The following is a 19,827-nucleotide window of genomic DNA, read 5'->3' as shown; positions in this document are numbered from 1 at the left end:
AACTCTAGTTATTTTAACTGTAGTTATTTGAGCTGCAGCCTACCTGAAGTGAAACACAGACCTGGATCTATCCTCCATGGCAGAGCTATTCTGTTATGCAGAGAATAAAACATTCCTCTACTTTGTTTTGCCAACACTTAAGATCTGTCCAAGTCACTCTTGGATACGAAAGCAGATATCTTCATGTTTATATAGGCTCTAATAGTTTTATAAAGTTGCCAGTTGAAGGAGTTCAGATTCTTTTTTTCCACAAGGCACAGAAGAATTTACTGAGAGCTAAAGAGCTGTAGAAGGACAATAAAGAAGCAGCTATCCCTTAATACATTAACAACATATTCTTACCTGGCTCCTAAGATATCCTTCTTGGCCAGGCCGATTCCAGCTATGACCTTCACCCGGACAATTCGTGTGTTCTCCTTAAAAACAAATGAACATATTCAAGATGCATTCAGATTTCTTTTTCAGGTCTATTTTCAATTAATAAAGCTAAAAGAAATTATGGGCAGAATTTTGAATTCCCACTGAAAACTACAGACTAATGATGCAGTTACTTTGTCTGACAGAAACAGCTCTATCAGTAACACTCAGATAAATCTGCATGGACCACAGAAGTTTTCACCTGATGGTATCTTGGCATGCATCAGAGGGAGGGAAATAGACTCTGACAATATTTATTTCCTGGGAAGAACAAAAAGGGTAAATTTATCAAAAATTTATCAAAATAGGTTAATAAAACAGTAATAAACTCTGGAAAGAAATGTAGTAACAAAAAAATCTTGCATCTATTTTTAGTCAACAGCACAGAGAGGTCACACTTAAAATATCAGGATTACTGATACGACCTGCCAGCAGGGTATGAGTTTTATAAGAAATAAAAAAATATTTTAATTACACATTATACATATCCCTATCATCTGATAGGGATATGTATTAAAGAGGGGAAAAAAATTCCCAACAGCTGTGACAGTATCAGAGGAGGAATACAAATGATCATTGTTTCTCTGGAAAGCAAAAAGCTTTCCAGATGAAGGGCTGTTTGTAGGAGATGGTGGGCCAGAGACACTTGTGAGGAAAGCTGATCCAATCTAGGTTAGGGAGTTAAACAGATACAAGAGCAATGGGTGAAGCAGGAGATGCTCTCCCTGGGGCCTCCCTGAATTCCACACACTATTGAAAGTGCTTTCTAAAGGACACTCCCAGCAAGCTCTAGGAATGCTCCATCGTGTCTCCCATATAACCACAGGGTTAGACTCCCTAACCAACCCCATCTGGCTGGAATGGTTCTTAAAGCCAATGGAGAGAATTGCATCCTAATACTGAGGCAGGAATTACTGGCTAAAAATGTACAACTGAGAACAGACCCCTAAATAAAAATAAAATAATAAAAAAGTGAGTGAGTTTCTCCCACCCTCTACAGTTACAGGTGATTGCCTGGGAACTGAGATGAACATCTACAAGGTCCACTGACAAAACAATCAATTGTCCAAGTCAATTCCAGCCAAGTCACAAGTCTATCTTCAGCCTTCACCTCCAAGGACATTGTCTCCTACTAGAAACTCTAGGAGCTCAGAAAAGGAAGACCAACAGACCACCCCTCCCAGCACTGACCACTTGAAAGTGGCCTAAGCTTTCAAAATTCTTAGTCGTGACCAGGCTTCTAAGGCACATAACATTATCATGTGTTTTATGATATCAGAACTGACCAGATTTAAGAAAACATAAGTAAAAAACTATGTTGGCATCAAATTAAGAAGAGCTATTTGTTAACATTTTTATATATAACAAATATCCTAACATATCCACCCATCTTACATTCTAAAACAATGTCCAATTTATCTTCTACCAATTACTTGGCCTCAGTGACATTCAACATCAGTGAGTTTCTGTGATGATTCCAGAGTCCCATGTGTGCATTTCCCCTCTCCCTGAGCACCTCTGCACTGCACCAGAGCACCCTGACCGCCCTTCCAACAGGATGGTCCTCAGTCACAGCCCATGGGACCCAAATGACAGAAATCAGTTTGGCAATCAACCCCACCTTTTCCTTCTCAGAAAAAGACCAAGAGCCAAGGCTGATGTGGGACACAGCCCTAAAAGACAAATAGGTTTTCTTGTCTCTGCATTCAGTTGCTTAGACCACGAGGTTTGCTCCATTATTCAAGCATGAGAAAAGCAAAGACAATTAGATGCTTTTGGGCAAAGGCATCCCAGAGTCAGCCCTAATAGTGCATCAATGTAGTCCACACAGGGGTGATCCCAGAATAGGATCCACGCTCCTGAGATTTTAAAGTTGGCTTAATCACATGGTTTGTTTACTTGCATCATAATAGAGATATGAAAGCTATTTTACAAAAAGACAATTTGCTTTGCACATAGCCTTAGGAAACTAGAAGCCACAAACCTGATGTTGGCATGCTGAAGGTTGATTGAAAAACGCCTTGCTGAAAGAAAGGTTATTATTTATTTGGGGTCAGTGCCAAACTAGGACAGCTACAGCATTTTAGTTAGCTGAGCAGAACAACCAACCAAACCACCATGAAGAACTGAAAAGGTAGAAATAACTTCCTACATTAACAGAAACAGTTAAAAAAAATTCCTGAATTGTTCACAACAACCTTCCCAACAGATCTCCATTTTCACTTTCACTTTTTCAACTAACAACTCTCACTGCCAAAAGCCACCACACCCCCTTTTGGCTTTTTTAAACTGATAGGTGACACTGAAGAGTCCACTTCCTTTCCCAAGCTATGGTGACTAAAAACTCCAGGAAAAAAACCCACGCAGACAAGCAAGGGCAATACACAATCACAGCATATGAGGTTCCCCAGACTCTGGTCAGGCCAGTGTGCCATGAGCATCAGGGGAAATTCAGCCAGCTTGAGGCAAACACAGGCAGAAGGGCTTGACAGTGGAAGGAGCCACTGTGCTGTGACCCCACACATCCTGAAGAGGCAAAGCTGCTACAGGATACAGCACTGTGACCCTACAACCTCTCCTCCTCACTCACTGATGGCAGAATTACTGAGCAACTGCTGCCACAGCTCAGAAAAGCTGCCACAAACACACTGATCCCACAAAGCAGTGAACAGCCAAAGAGTTCCAGCACCTTTTGAAGATCATTTCATGCAGATAAAAATTAGGCCATGCAAGCTCTGCACGGAGACAAAGCATCTGATACTTGATTCTGGCACCCACCGGGAACAGATTCAAAATCAAAATTTCATGGTTTGAAAAGCAATATTGAATCTCATCCTCTTCATTCACCTTTGCTCTGGAGATCCTTATTTGCTCTTTCATAGCTATATACAAGAAACTCTGGATCAGTAACTCCTGTAGATTCACAGGCAGCTGCAATATGAGCGTTTTTGTAGACCAAAAAGTACACAGGCTGCAGCCTGTACCTTTACTCTTCCATATGACTACAGACACTCTCAAGCTTGCCTTGCTTCTCTTTTACACCACTGCCATGCTTCAAGGGGTTCTGGTGACAGAGGAGGGGACAGGCACCTAGCCAGTAAACAGGAACACACCAGCAATGCCTAGCAGCACTGCTGTTTATCTAAGAGACTGCTCTCTCAGGCCTATTTATCTCCTCAAGAGTCTCTTCCTGGATATAACTGTCTACCCAAGCTTCTGACATTAACCTGAATGGGTCAATCTGAATTTATCCTGCCTGTACAGCTAAAGAAACTGAGCATCCTCTGCTGCTTTGCACACACAGGGAGTTGTCCAGGTTTAGTGCCCTTGTACCCAGCTGCTCTGTAACACAGACATGCACACAGCAGCCCTCAAGGCAGCAGCTCTGGGCACAGCCTTGCACAGGGATTGTTTGTACAGATGGAACAAGGACCTTCAGCTTTTGACAACTTCTGACTGCCAGCCATTCCACAGGCTGGAGGCAAAAAAACAAACAAAAAAAGAATACAATGTCAAAACTGAACTGTTAAGCTGTTCCCTCTGAGAATGTAAGTAATCCAACATGAATCAGGCAAAAACAGCAAATAGAAGAAATATTGTTTAAACTACTGAATCTGCCAAGGAGTGGTTGCACACAGTCTGTATGAGTTAGGCTGCTCCCAGCAAATTCAGGCTTAAATTGTTTTTAGGGGTTATATATTATTTTAAAGCTATGGGGATGGGGAATAAGGTTAAGACACATTACAGAGACTAAACTATTCAAAACGTCTTGGTCTGATTAAGTGAGACAAAACATCCTTTTCCGAGCTGAATCAGCAAGATAGTTATCTTACTATCAACTTCCAGGTTTTATCATTACTTTATTGTTAATCATATTAGTATATTCTAAAGTACATGTTCATGATGCTAGACAAAATAGCTGGGACTACTAAACCACACCATTTTCACCATCTCTAATAATGACTCTATTTACTAACAGATACTGTGAAACAAGGGATTAAATAAAAGGTTCTGAGCCACTATGTTGACAATCAGTAACTTAAAGGTTTAAAGGCAATGCTTTCCAGCTTGTGATTCTCTGAACAGATAATAAAACAGAAATCCTTTTTATGTATGCCTTGAAGTAGTTGTACAATGTGTTTTCAGAGTAGCAAAGCAAGTGTCAAACTAATCAAGTGGCACTTGTAGAAGAAGACAGTTTAATTCCACAAAAGTCACGATGAAACTACCTATGTTCCATGAATGTACATCAAGATGAGGCATTCTTGAACTGTTCATTTTGGACATGAAAACAGCACTTGGAAAGAAATTTCAACTTTATAAGGAGTTCAAAACTTGTTCACAACCTTGGAATGGTCTTGCCTGCCTTACATTGTTTGCAGTCAATAATTACAAAGGACAGCTATTAACAAACTGTTCATCCTCATCCCATCCTTTCCAAATTCACATGGCAGGAAAATAATAACACCAAAGACAACTGGGAGAATGAGTCCTGCCTTAGTGATAGAAGTCCAAGAGAGAGCAGAAGACAGAAGAAAAATACAAGCAGGAAAAAAGGGTGGGGAAAAAGGCACAGATCAAGAAATGGTGACATGTTGGTAACTATAGCCAAAGCCAGGATGGTTAATTTAATGTAAAACATAAAATGGTAGTGTCTGCTGGACTACTAGAGAGCTTTTTTTTGAGGAAGCCAATATAAAAATGACTGAGTGGTCTAACAGGGAACACTTGGTAGTAAACAATTCCTCTCGGCAATAACATCCTGTTATTCTTTTGTTCTTGTTAGATAGGTCAAGAATCAACTACCACTGAAGCCAAGATAAGAGCACCAAAGCTTATTACAACAATAAAACAGCACAGCAGCATCAGCTTGAAAGATTCTGCCAATATCAGGAACTATATATTAAAGCTTTCTTAAGATTCATACCATGTCTGCATATAGTCTTCATTTGAAAGAAAGCATTTTCCACAGAATGGGGAGCCTTAGGAGAAAAGAAATTCCTGCAATAATCAGACCTCTCAAGTGAGCCACACATGTTAGGTGACATCCAAATGATAGCAAGTCCTTTTTAGCATCATCACTTCATTTCACCAGGAGATGGAAAATGGGAGGGAGACTTTCCCATCTGACCATTGCTTCACAACCCAGAGAACACTGTCCCCTCTGCAGTGACCAACAGAGCTGAACCATTTTTTTAAAAAGAAATTATTTCAAAACAAAGTTTTAGATTCACAAAGATTCCTATTACAAAACTACATTAATTGATCTTTTAAACATAATGAAAGTCATTAACTTCCTCTGCCAGTTACAGATCAGTCTTAGTAATTCACTAGAAGAATTTAATTGTACCATGTGAGCATTTTGTGCTCATAAATACAAAAGTCTCATCCATTAAGAAATGCTGGCTGTTACTACAGATTGTATTTAACTACAATCTGCATTTGACTACAAATTAAAGAGATTCAAGACAATAGAAGTCCACTAATGGAGTTCCTAATTTGTCAACAGAATTTTAAAAAATCCAAAACCCCCCAACCAATCCCCAAACACTTTTTCACTATGTGCAACCCAGTATCCATACCAGTGTTTTATTAGTTCCGTGTAAAGGAAATGCTTTAAAAAAACAACACAAAACAAGCAGGGGGACATAAAATAGCTTCTGGGAACCACCAGATCTACACAAATTATACTGCTGTTCAAAAAAATGCAAGCAAACTCCAAACAAAATGAGGAAACCTCTCAAGACTACAGGCCAGCAAGCTTCACTATTACAAGAGTCTCAACTAACCCAGATATGTGGGATTCTAGGCTATGCCTTGCAATGGTAGTTCCTACAGCCTAGAAAAAACTGAGAGCCTTTCTACAGCCCAGAGACACGAATGTCTGTATTTTCTGTCTGAGTGCCTGTATAAGAACAGTCAGACATTGCACACACCTTGAACAGAGGCACTGGGGAGACCACAGGCTTTGAACAGGAATGGAAGCACTGGGCTGCTCAAGCACAAAGAGCCAAACAACATTACTGGTTTGGTCAGAGGCAATCCTAAAGAAAACTAGTCCATGCCAGTGTCTGAAGTCATGTCTGAAATGTTTTAACTCATCAGCATCACCTTCAAAAGACAGCAATATGGGAAGAGTTGTGGGGTAAGGTGTGCAGAAGCTGAGAAGACAAACCATGTATCCTGGACATTCAGCTCACCAACTACAAGCTAAATAACCATAAACAACCTACTCTAGCAGGAGATCCTAAAGGAACATAATAATATATCTAAAGCTTTCCAGAATGAAATACCATATGCCTATGAGAAATCTTAGGCAAGCTGCAGTAAACAAGAATGCTTGTTCTAAACAGGACAGGTCTCAACTGACTGAGCAAGCTGAAATGGCAAATGCATGCAAGTAGGAAGTGCATTTTTGCATGTGAGAAGTTCCCATTTCTAGTTTCATCCCTGAAAGCAACTGCACATAATAGATACAAAAGATCTAAAAACCTATCTAACTTAGAATGTTATCTGGGCAACATAAAAAGAGCTAAAAAAAAATAAGTCTTTGATTCAGTCTGGGAGTACAGGAACTCTGACATACAGACATCTGTACATTAAACTATGAAAGACATGTATATATACAATCAGTGTTTTATTGAATGCCATTCCAAAGCCCTAGCGTGCAAGCAGGTATTATAATAGAAAACAGAAATAGATACTGGACAACTCTCTAAAAATTACATTTCTAAAAAAAAATTATTCCTCCTGTAACCAAAGAAATAACAGTGCATTGGCTAAGATACCAACAATTCTTCCTTCCATCTTTGAAGGAGCATTCCACAATTACTGTTAGAAAATACTTTATTTGGTACTACAGTCAATTGTTACAAAAATACAGTATATGGAAGTGAATACCTCGTTAGAAAATGCTTGATTAAAGTGATTAACCTACAGAAATCCAAGTCTTAACAACTTGAAAGTTTTGAACTTTCAAAGAAACCTGAACCGTTGGAGTCATCCTACTCTTGACCCTCATAGCAACTGCCTTTGTAGGATATGTCCTGCCATGAGGTGAAATATCATTCTGAGGGGCTACTGTAACCACAAACCCATTCTCAGCCATCCCCTACATCGGACAAACACGAGTCGATTGAGCCTGAGGTGGGTTCTCTGTCGATGACCCCACACTAACTCGAAAAGCCCCTCTTCCAAAAGCCTGCTGTGACAAAGCCAGCAGCAGCAGCAGTGTCAGCGGCCCTGCATGCAGAGGAAGGTGTACCCGAGCGGGCAGGGCAGGCCCAGCACGGGCCCGCCGCGGGCCCCAACACGGAACGCTCCCTCAGGGCTCCAGGGAGCCGGCGGCAGAGAGCGCTGCCAGAGGAGCCCGACCTGCTGGGAAGGAGGAAGTACATTTTATCGCATTCCTTTCCCCTCTAAAAAAAGTTACTAGGGTGATAAAAAGCAACATGTTGTTCTTATTTCCAACCCATTTGAGATCTACTTCTCTACTGCTAAGACCTTGCTCTGAATACAGAACTATTGTTTTTTCCACGTTGACCTTACTAGTGCTCATTATTGCAATATTCAACTAAGCCATAAGTCCTGTGGGTGACAAGAGACTTTTACAGAGGAAAAAATGAACCAGAGAAATTAAGGAAAACTGCACCTGCTAAATTCAGGCACTTCAACTCAGATACCTACACACAGCATTGACACAAACCCACTGTATACACAATAACCTCAATTACACCTTCTTTTTCATCCCAGCTTCTTTTTGTGTCAGCAACACCATATTAGCAATCCTTTATTGAGTCCAAGTGATTAATACACCTTTAACAAAGAAATCTGTCATAAATGCCCAACCTGATTTTGATGGAATCCACACTAATACTGCATTCAACTCCCTCAACAATCACACCAACTTCTCCTCACTTGCCTTCCTGAATGACAATTTATTTATAATTATTATATTTACCATAGGATCATATCCAAAAACTGCAGAGGTTTTGCAGATAACATTGCTTTCTTTTCTCAGACAATTCTGATTTACACGCAAAGCAAATCCATCTTGCAGAACAGGCCCCAGAGCAGCCCTGGGAAAGCAGCAGCGTGCAGACAACTATGACAAGACTGCAAAACAACGTGGGGGGACAACAGAAAAGTCCTTGATGATACTTTCAATATGACTTGGGTTTCTGGCTGTGTTTTTCTTGTGCTTCTGTATACACAGTCTTAAACTCTGTGAGGACAAAAGAATTTTCCATTCTTGTATCCTCGGCAAGAGCAGTTAGCAGAGTAGTTTTCTTGTAACCCTAAGATCATTTGTTTTGTTATTTGCGCATGCAGAATCTCACACAAAAACTATGGAGACAACTGAGCAAGTACTTTTCACACAAATCAGTATGTACTCACTGAGTATTAAAGTTTCTGAGCATAAACAAACTGCACTTTTCACATATGTCACTTGAAAAAGTTTGGCTAAGCTTTTGAATTACAGAAAAAGTTAGATCTAATGGATTTTGTACATGCTTTTTCCTCCCTTCCCCCAGTTCCAAAGGAACACATTTATTCTCAAAAAGATTGATGGAAGATCAGAATTGTTAAATTTTAAGCAGATTTCAAAAAATTTTCACCATAGCAATGAAAGCTACAAAGCAGCTAAACTGAACAGAGCTTAACAATGTAGAAGTAGAGAGCCTAAGGCATGGAATCTTTTGGTAGAGCTATATAGCCTCAGAAAGTTACTAGCAAACAAAAACAGGATCTTGCAATAGGAAGTGTTATGCAACCCTTGCAGTATGGAGCGCTAATTTGGTATTAGAAATCCTAGGTAATTCAAATATAAAGAAAAAAAGTCATTCAAGAGCTTTTTAAGTTACTTCTCCAGAAATAAAGCACAACTTGAGAAAGAGAGCTATGCTAACAAGAAAAGGAAAAGTATTTTAGAACTTTAACAAACCGAATTCCTATTATGGATGCAACAAGTACACATTGACACAGAGCTCATCACTGCCTGAACACAAAAAGGAGCTGATCAAAGACAATCTTGGTAAAATATCCTGTTGGCTCAAAGACAACACTACTGACATTTCACACAGGTCACCAAACAGCTTTCAGAGGTACTGCTTTTAGTCTTCCTGCATCTGCAATTCAAAAAAAACCCCTGACTCTCCTTCTTGATAAAGTGAACCATTCCATAATAATCCGGCCCACGCACAAGCCTCGGTTACAATGCAACAGCCACCCCCACCTGTCTGCCACTTACACCCGGTACAGGTACAGCCCCAGCCACCTTCCAAAGATCCACGTGCTCAGGAACTACGACCTGAGGACAGAGGCCACTGCACGAGTCACTTTCAGTCACCCACGCGTTTATTGCAAAAAACACCGACACGCAGACAGGTTTGCACACTCCCGCTGATGGCAATGCTGGGATGAGCCCCATGGCTCAGGCACCGCTCTAATGCACGCACGGCTCTGTCACACCGCTGTGACAAAGCCCGGAACAAAGGCGCGATTCTCCGGTACCGGGAAGGGAGCGGGGGGAGAAGAAATCCCGCTTCACTCCGTCACGAGGAAGTTGCGAGGGCACGCGGATCCCTCCGTCCATAGAGGAGGCTCCACAGCCTCCAATGGGAGAAGCCAGGAATGCCGGTGCTAGACGGCGCGGCAGCCGCCACCTTACGGCGGGCCGGGGCTCAGGGCAGCCGGCAGCGGGGCGCCGATCCCGCCGGAACCCCCTTCATCACCTCACCCCGCTCCCCCGCCACGCCGCGGCAGGTCCGCAGGGAATACCCGCCCCGCAGGGGGTTCAGTCCCGCGGAGAAGCCGCCGCCCAGCTCCGCGGAGAGGGCAGCGGGGGGCGCGGGGGGCGGCCCGGGGCCTCGCTCACCTCCTCGCCCGGCAGCCCGAGCACCTCCGCAGGAGACGCCGCCATGGCCGCACGGCGCGCGCCCCCCGCCGCCGTGTTTACCTAGGCCCCGCCCCGGGCCCCGCCCCGGCCCCTCTCCGGGCTCCGCCCCGCGCCTCTCCCCATCGTCTGATTGGCTCGGGAAGCCTCGGCCCCGCCCACCCGGTTGCCGGCGGCGCCTTCCGATTGGCTCTCGCACCGCGCCCCGCCTGGAGACACGCGCCGCGCGGGCAGCCTGAGGGGGCGCGCGGCCGCCGCCCTCAGCCCGAGCGCCCCTCGGGGAGCCGCGCCGCGCTCCGCCCTGCCCGCCTCGGCAGCCCTACCCAGGGCCGCGGCGGAATAAAGTCGCCTTTCTAAAAATTTTCCTGGTGCTTTACGCTGTCGAGGTCTTTCCTTACAGAATCACCGAATCGATTATGTTGAGAAAGACCCCTTAGATCATCGGGTACAACCTACGACCCAACACCATCCTACCAACTAGACCACGGCACCAAATGACCAGTCTTTCCTTAAACACCTCCAGGGACGGTGGCTCTACCAACCTCCCTGGGCAGTATCTAATAACCCTTTTTATGATTCTTCAGAATGTCTAACATAAACTCTTCCAAATGTCTAACTTAAACCTCTCCTGCTGCAGTTTGAGATTATTTTTGCAACACCGGAGGGCCAGGCCCAAACTATGGAGATCTTGCCTAACCCCTCATATTCAGGGAACTTGAAACAGCAAAAATTTAGGGAAAACTGAGAGGAAAAAAGGACTTTCCCCGCCAGGATGAGGCAGTGCTGCCTTACAGGGTGCTCTGATGAGGAAGGAAGTCCCAGCTGTGTGAGATGACCTGACATAACATCCAAGTGAGAATACCAGAGCACAGAAAAAAATAAACTGTAAAAGCTATGTCTGAAATCAAAACAATGAGGTTGTCAAGACTTTTCTTGAGAAAAAAATCTGCTTGCCCCCCATGCAAGCCTGTGACTCAATCCCTCAGGAATCCCTCCCTGACCACCCATATTTCCAGCAGGCAGAGGACAACAGCAAGAGCTGTGCTGAAAAAGCTGTAAATAGAACAGTTTAGTCTGAGCTTTGTAACCATAAGCCTTACTACAAGCTTAGGCCAAACTCCTCCAGGCAATACCATCTGGGAGAGCAGAGAACATACCTCCCTCTTAGGATGAACATGCTGAAAATCACTGGTCACTAACAGCAAACAAATGCAGCAGCACCTGTACTGGCAAGGAACCAGGGTCTTTCATCACATTTCAACTGATCCAGCCTGGCCCCTCATGCCCTGAGTGACCTATTTCTGCCATCATCTGATGAGAAACTCTTCCCTTTCCAAAACAAACACAGACCCAGGCTCAGCTCTTTGGACTGTGCCCCAAGCAGACCACAGAACACACAGGTAACACCTCTTCAGAAAGACTCAGGCAAGCCTGTGCCCATCAGCACACACACACACACACACACACACACACTCATGTTCTCCTTCCAGAGGCTGACCAGATACCCCAAGGAAACACAGTCTCAATATCAACACCAGTTTGTGCATGTCCCAAAATCAGTGTAGGGTGTTAGCTATGAAAATTCAGGCGAATGTCTTACAAACAGAAAAAGTGGCATTGGGCAAGTGGCTTCATGAAATGATAGATTTACTTGGGGAAAAAATATGTGTTGTATGACCAACCAAGCTTTGGAAAAGTTTTTGGGTATTTCAAAATAAACAACCCTCTTCTGTTTCTGAATAGATCCTCTGGACACCCAAAGTTTCCAATTCCTTTGGCTCAGCTTTGCCTACATCAGTCTTCAAGTTTAGAAGTATGTCCCAATTGAAGTTTCTGGGTAACAGCCAAGGAAGGAAAATCTGCCTAAGTTACAGTAGGCATGACTTCCAGGTCCAGGTTTTTCTGGGATTGAGTATAACAATGATTAGTAAGTTGTTGTTACAGCTTGCTAGAAAAAGCATGTGGGTTTGTGGCTGTCAAACACCAACACTGGGTTTTGCAGTGCTGTCTCATGCTCTGCTAGAGTGTACAAAGCAAGTAAAAGAAAAGGCATCAGAGCCCCAAAAGCTTACAGCTGAGTTTTTTTTTGTTTTGTTTTTTTCCATAATTGTAGTCTATTAAAAGATACTCTTTTATTTCTCCCTATAAATATCTTTCTACACATTACTGTCACTATCCAGAACTCTGCCTGCCTTTCTGCAGTCTCAGTCTCTGCTTTTCTGTACAGTAAGGGCTATAAGAAAAGCATCCCAAAGTCCTGTTTAATAAAGGCTTTATTGTGAATATTTTATTAGTGCCTTAGTTATTGGGTTTTTTGTAGGACATCAAAACTCAAACATTAAATTTTAAGTAATGTGTCATTTCAATAACTTTGAAATTTAAAATAATGCCCTTTTGAAACTTACAACAGGACATTAACATACTCATTTTGTTATATTACATTTTTTAAGTGGCAGAGTAACACAGCCCTGACTCTTTTTTTGTGTGGAAAGACCACTAGTGAGAGTAGGCATTAGTCAGTCAATGCCCAAATCCATAAGCAGATGACCTGCCATGAACAGGTCTGAAACACAGAATTTGTTTTTCTGGCTTTGATACCCAGAGGCATCCATACATTAAGGTAAGGTCTATGTGCATTTTCAGTGGGATCAATAGTTATCTCCAATATTCCAGCAAAATATCTATCACTTCACCCAAATTATCCTTTTACTTAAAAATGGTGGAACATAAACCACGATATGTTTGTTAACAAACATTCAGTTCTTATGTTAGATATATATCTCCAGCATTTAATATTTTATGGTGTTATGCTATTACAAACTATTAGTAGAAGAGAGATATTCTGAAAGCAAATAATTGATTTTCAGTTGCAGAGAATAACCTGAATTTGGATCATCTAAGTGCAATGGAACACTTTGTATATCCATACCATTAAAAATCTGTTAATATTTTATCTCATTAGTCCATCCCAATAGTGAGTTCTTATCTGGTAACAAATTTGACTTCTCTTGCCACCTAAATTAACCTTCAGTCCCATGAAAGATTAAAAATTTACAAAGTTTTAAAAAAATTGCATCTCTAAGCTGAAGGCATTCATCCTGATAGATCCAATTTGTGGTTTGAATTTTATAGACATTTATTGGTAATATGGTTTGTGTCTTTCTTTATCATAAATGCTTTTCCTAGGCCAAAGAGAATCTCTACACTATAATACTGAATTACTTTGAAAAAAAAAAATCAACAAAGCAGTGTTGGCTTTTAAAGGAGGAAATTATGTGGATAAAGGACATTTGTTTCAGAATTCCAAAGGATTATCACAAAAGCCTTTGATTTAAGAATATATGTTAACTGTAGTGATGGTTAAGTGATAAAAGCTAGGACATCAAGTAGCAGCAAAGTATGTTTTAACTTATTAAATGTAGGATACATTTTTGCTACAGAGGATTTTAAATCAAACTGGATACATTATCTTTGCTGCTCTTCCTTTAAACCAAAGGAATACAAGTCATTTTAACTGCAACAAAACAAAATAAAACACAACCTAAACAAATAAACAAAAAACCCAACAAACCACTCCCAAAAAACCAAAAAAAAACCCAACAACAAAAAACCCCCAAATCAAAATAAAACAAAAAACCCAGATGCAAATGGCAGAAACAGATTTTTGTCCTATTGTCTTTTGTTCTACTGAGTCATACAATAGAAAATGTTATGAACCACTCACAATGTCACAGTGATAGGTAAATGGAAATCTGTACAACAGGGAATTCATAGAAAAACATTATACTGGTCATGAGTCATTGCTATGACTAAGAGAAGTAAACACCTATTGCTATTCTAATAATCTCAATTTCTTTACTATTAAGGCAATGTTTCAGTAAAGAGACTGATGCAGAGATGAGTTAAGAGCCCAAGACTTAACACTCTTGTTGGCTTTACTGTTAAATGCAGGGCAGATCCTGGCAATTAATACTGATTTCAAACACGATGACAACGAGATGCAAAACTGATCCAAACATGAAGGCCTATATTTATATTTTGTAAGCAAGTTCTTCAGTCTGGTAGTCACTCCAGGCTGGCAGCTGTCTCTGCATTGCATTGCAACTGGGCTGCTTTTAGCTCATTTGCAGGTTTTCATCAGCCCCTTCCTACTCCTTTTCACTCTCAGTTCTCCAAAGTCACAGGTTCTGTTTTCCTTAGCTTTTCTTCTTTCCCTTAAAAGCAAACATATCCTTGGTTTGGATACACGTGCTTTGCCTGAAGCCAAGCCACTGCCTCCAGCAGTCCCAAGCCCTGCAGCTCCTGCAGGATGACAGCGAGGTGCGACCATCACCCAGGACAGACCAGATGTGAACCAGAAATTCTCTCCTCAAGTAGCTCCTTTCCAGGGCAACCTGCAGACAAAATTTCACACTGCTCTCCAAGCGTGGGCCTGTGTTCCCCAGGCACCAACACCTGCTCTAGCCCAGCTCCCTTCTTCCCTGCCTCCCAGGAAACATGCTGAGCTCTCCAACTTTGACAGGGTAGAAGAGAAATACATAAAAAATGTTTTTCCTAATTTTTGTGACTTGTATAACAGTTTACGAGCAATTTCTTTTGGAAAGATCTCTGTCTTGATGAGCAAACCTGCATAGTAGGAAGAGCAACTATAGTGGAGGTGGAATGTCACACTCATTTTGTGCATATGCATTTGAATGAAATGGTAAACACTTGTCTGAATCACCACCACTCAGATGTCATCTTCTTCTCTCTATTTTCAGCTTGAGGGGGAGGAGAGCTGCCAGAACAGAAACCCTGAAGTGATGAGCTCCAGCCAACTGCTCCCAGATTAATTATCCACCGGTGATCCCATGTTTAACACACTACTTATGGATATTTTTGCTAACAGCTCAACCCATTGCAATGTTAGACAAGTAAGAACTTTCCAGGGATTACATATTTGGGCTTTTCTTCTTTAAATACCTTGAGAGTATCCTTCTCCATATGTGTATGAAGTAGTATGTGCTGTATCCTCTTTGCCAGTGCCTAAAACATTGCTAAGACCAGGAGAAGCTGTGTTCTGGTATGGTGTGTGACTGAGCATCACTAATGCACTCTCATCTTCCCACATCTCAGTTTCACACAAGATGCTCCTTCTTAGAGTGTTTCTCTCTTATTTCATTAGGAAAATGGCAATAGTAGATAATTGCTGTTATTGGTTGGTTTGAATTACTTCTGAGGTGTTTTTAGTTTCAAATATTTTTGAGTACACAGATTTTCAATGTCCCAGAATAAGTCCACTGATTGGCTTCCAATGATCTTGAAAGTTTTGTCACTGGGAATTAATTACTGATAATACCAAACTACACTTAATAGCACACCATCGAAGAAATGTCCACGTATCTTAAGGTCTGGCTGGCATAAACAGTAATCCCACAAGAAGGTGCTCCTAAAAACCAGGCTGACTGACAAGAATGTAGAGCTTTGTACATGCTGTAAAATGATATTTATTAATGATTAGAGTATTACCTCTGCCAAAAGCAAAGGGAAATGCAAATATCCTGCTATTATCATACAGCTACTGTTTTTGATAAAAGGTTAATCTCAGATAATTCATAACAGGTCTCCAGCAATTCCTTATTAATAAGCACTGAGATCTGCTATTTTGGTTTTTCACAGACAGCCATTTTAGGCCCTTGTGTTAGTTTTGCTGTCCACAATTAATCCTTGTCAGAGCAGATTTTTGTTATGTTTTTGGTGCAAAAACCAAGAACCTTTGAGCAGGGCCTCTTAGACACAGGCACTTCATCATCATTCTCATCCATACATATGTAGCAGGAAAGATGGTTTTAATTTTTCAAAGCAATTTTAAATAGAATCAAGGAGATTTTTTTCCAGTCAGAATTAATCATTGCTTATACACAGCTTTTTAAACAACACATTTCAAAATGCCTCTTCTTGTCTCGGAGCAAGGAGGATTTGGGCATGATCCCTCTGGGAAATGATTATCATAGCCCTTGGAACAAGTGTCCTTTTGAAGTACTGATAGAGAGCAGGCAAATAGAACACTCAGGGATATTCTTGATAGGGGAAGGAGACGACCAAGTCTTTATCAGTTAATTTATAATGTAGGATAAGTTACAGTGCTGTGTTTTCCCATCCATACTAGAAACAAAAGAATATTTGGAAAAAGAGAGCCCTATAGCTCTCTAAAGTAAGTGTGTTGAGAAGTACTGATTTGAAGCCATAGGTAGGTTGGCTACCTGAGGAAGGCTGCAGGGACAGCTTCTCTTGAAGGACAGGCTCTCCCACTAGCTACCTCCTCCACAGAGTGCTTCAAAAACCTGAGGCTACAGATGGACTCAGCTCCAGCAGCAGGCAGGTAATGCCCTGTTCTGTTTAGTCATCACAAAAATGCACTACAACAAGTTAATAAGTGAACATAAGGCTATCAACTCCTGAAAAAACAGAAATGTATTTCCAGCTTCCCATGTATCTTCTTCTTCCTACCTTCACCACATATGAAGGCTTTAAAAGCACATTTAGCTTATTTGGTATAATATATATGCAACTTTAAAAACACTTCCATCAAAAAGTGTCTCCTTGTATGCATAGGTAGGTTAAAATGAAGCTCACAAGCTGCTGAGGCTCATTTCAGTCCTTGGGCCAATTTTTCAAGTACAATTTTAACATTTGACTCAAAACCCCCCTACACAAAGAGTAGCCTATGCTTTGGATTAGTAGATACTGCTAACATTGCTTGAACCAGCAGCTTGAGATCCACTGCAATTTTATTCTAATAGGCATCATCTAATTAGGTAGTGTGGATAGGCAAAGTTCCAATGATACATAACTTATCATAATCCATATAAAAGCAGTTTATTTAAAAGGAAGCTGACAGCAGAGAAAAGATGAGCCACAGGGACAAAAATGGAGCCTTTTAATGATTTCAGAACTGAGGTATTACCAGATATAGAAAAAGGGTAGGCAGGCCCAGGAAGAACAGACTCAGGAGGAGGCATGACAAAGCCATTGGAGAATAGATATGCAAATGTTCCAACACATTTCAAGTATTTACATCACTGGTAGGATATTTCCTACATATCCAAAGCACATGGCAGAAATGTTATAACCTATCACGAATTAGAATAATTCAGTTATGTATTCTGCATAACAGACAGTCTCTTATTTGGGGTATTTAATCACTGTAATCTGCAAGAAACAGCTGTCTTTTTAGCACTAAATGCTTTCTAAACAATTTTTCCATATCCTCACTTCACTTCTGACTTAATTAATCTGGCTTTCCTGAGTTTGTATGTCACCCCCTTCTCTTTTTTAACAAGTTGGGTAAGAAGAACAAAAGAAACAAAGATTTGCAATTTCATCAGGCAATGTTAACTATGCAGTAGAAGGTGTTGGTTTGTTATAAAAGCAGTAACAAAGGCACTCAGATCCTGTGAAGTAATGCTTAAAATGCCATTTGCTGTGAGCACTACAAAGAGAGGACAGTACAGTCTCACATCCCTTCAGATCCCTCAGCTGTGCACAGAATGGGCTCCAATCCACACACACATCTTGCCTATGGAAGGCCACCTTATTTGAGTTTTTACAGGATTTTCCTACCAGAAAACAACTTCTGCTCACTACTTCAAAGGTCAGTCAGAAAGGATGTTCACATGAGAACTTCCAGCTGCACTTTGAGATAAAAGGCAAGGACACCCAAGTGGCATCACTGCCAGCACTGAGTGGGAGCTGCCTGCAGCTCCTCTGTTATGGCTACCTGGCCAAGGTTTCCTGCAGCCAGAGACAAACACAGCACAGCACAAGGACAGCACAGCCCAGGCCTGGGCACACTCAGGTTAATTGTTAACTATTTTGTGGATCCCAACTCAGAAACATCTTAAGCATACAGTCAGGTCCCTGCTCTTTCCTTAAGTTTGGAATAACTTCCCAGGTTGCTCCAATTTGTAAGCCTCACTATATATTTTTCTTCAATCTTGTCTCCTTATCCAAGCTCAACTTGTACCATTTTTAAGAGAGGGAGGAGAGCAGCAAGATCCAAGCATTGGTTAACTCTAACTTCAGATGGAGCTTCTGTCTCTTGAGTCTAGAACAGTTTCCAAAGAGCCATTTATTCAGTGACCACGTAATAATGCAGGTCTGCTCTAGAGAAGAGATATCAGTTGCCAGAGACACTGTATGGACTACATGAACCACTGCCTCATTTGGCACAGCAATCCCTAAGCCCAGAGGTGGAATTCTGTTTACTGGAATACCAGCTGCATTCACACATACAGACTGGTATTTCTGGAGAAGTGAAAATATTTCAAAGCAATTGTTTTGGACTTCCTCTGGATGTCTTTATTAAGCACGTAAGCATCTAATAATTTGAAATCTACAAAGCTCATGACTTCAGCTCCAAGATTTCTACCTTCTTAAATCTTTCCTGTTAGGACATTTCCATTCAGAGATTTGTTTGTTTAAAAAGAATCTTTCGATCCTTTTTACCAACCATTAAGACAAATTCTTTCAAATTTACAGCTGAGAGGTTCCAATTAAAACCCATTATTACTTCAGGTGAATCAGCAATTTCTAAAGTAAGCTTCTATTATCTTCTACATTATATTCTATTTCATACCTTGGGAGCTTTTAATTTGCATTTTTATGATTGTGGAGCATAAAGGGTGTCTGTCAATTGTTCATTGAGACCTCTTTGTAAAGCATGTTTAGAATGCAGTGAGATATATTAATAGTATTTCCTCCCACAATATGTTAAAATTTGTATCTTTCTGATTCTATTTCATTTATGTTGTCTTATGTCTCTGTGACAATTCTTTTTCTTTGTTGATGAGCCTAAGGGATTTGTGCAAACATCAAATCTTGTCACCTGCCAGCTCATCTCAGCACCTCAATAGTCTGGGATGTAGTCTAAGTCTGAACAAGTGCCTTCTCTTTGGCATGAAAACCTGACTATTTATCCTCTCTCATTTTTCTGTAGCCAGCTCCTGCTCTGTGGCAATGCCTTTCCATCCTGTTCTCACAGACTGTGCTAGGCACACTCATGGGTTTACATGCCATTTTGCAATCCAAATCCAGGCCTCCATAGACCAAAGCACACATTTCCCCTTGGTGTCAGCAACTCAAGCCACACTAACACTACCTTGTAAGAGTGCCTTATGAATATTGAAAGCAGAACCAGGCAAGCACCAATACAGTGGATGGCAACAGCAGCAATGAATGTTGTATGTCACAACTGCAAGAGCTGGCACCAGGCATGAAACCAACACTTGGGCTGAGTCTGACCAAGGCACCCCAGCGAGGAAGATTCACCTTCACACTCAGCTTTACTGGGCTCAGCAATTGCAGCAAGGGTCAACTGGGCAGCTGTCATCTGTCATTGCACAAACTACAAAGTTCTGTATTTTAGGCCAGCCCTAAAGCACATTTTCCATATAAAGAAAAAATTCCAGAAATAATTTTAATACAAAATGTTTTTATTGTTTTTGAAAACATTTAAAAAACAATTTTTGAGCACT

At 41.3% G+C, this 19,827-nt stretch overlaps 1 protein-coding gene across 1 annotated transcript in view; it reads right to left on the bottom strand.

Annotated features, from left to right (window-relative positions):
- The window catches only part of NEDD4 (NEDD4 E3 ubiquitin protein ligase), a 50,824-nt gene extending 40,470 nt beyond the window's left edge, over positions 1-10,354 (bottom strand). Inside the window, exons 1-2 of the mRNA XM_058811620.1 lie at positions 10,295-10,354; positions 343-416 (exon numbers count right to left, since the gene is read on the bottom strand). Of these exons, the coding sequence (XP_058667603.1) occupies positions 343-416; positions 10,295-10,339 (119 nt within the window). The 5' untranslated portion in view covers positions 10,340-10,354. The remainder of the gene's footprint in view (positions 1-342; positions 417-10,294) is intronic.
- Positions 10,355-19,827: the final 9,473 nt, after the last annotated feature.

Source organism: Ammospiza caudacuta, chromosome 10, assembly GCF_027887145.1.
Source record: "Ammospiza caudacuta isolate bAmmCau1 chromosome 10, bAmmCau1.pri, whole genome shotgun sequence".
Taxonomy (NCBI): domain Eukaryota; kingdom Metazoa; phylum Chordata; class Aves; order Passeriformes; family Passerellidae; genus Ammospiza; species Ammospiza caudacuta.
The sequence above is the reverse complement of the archived record's forward strand: the minus strand, read 5'-3'. Positions and strand labels throughout refer to the sequence as shown.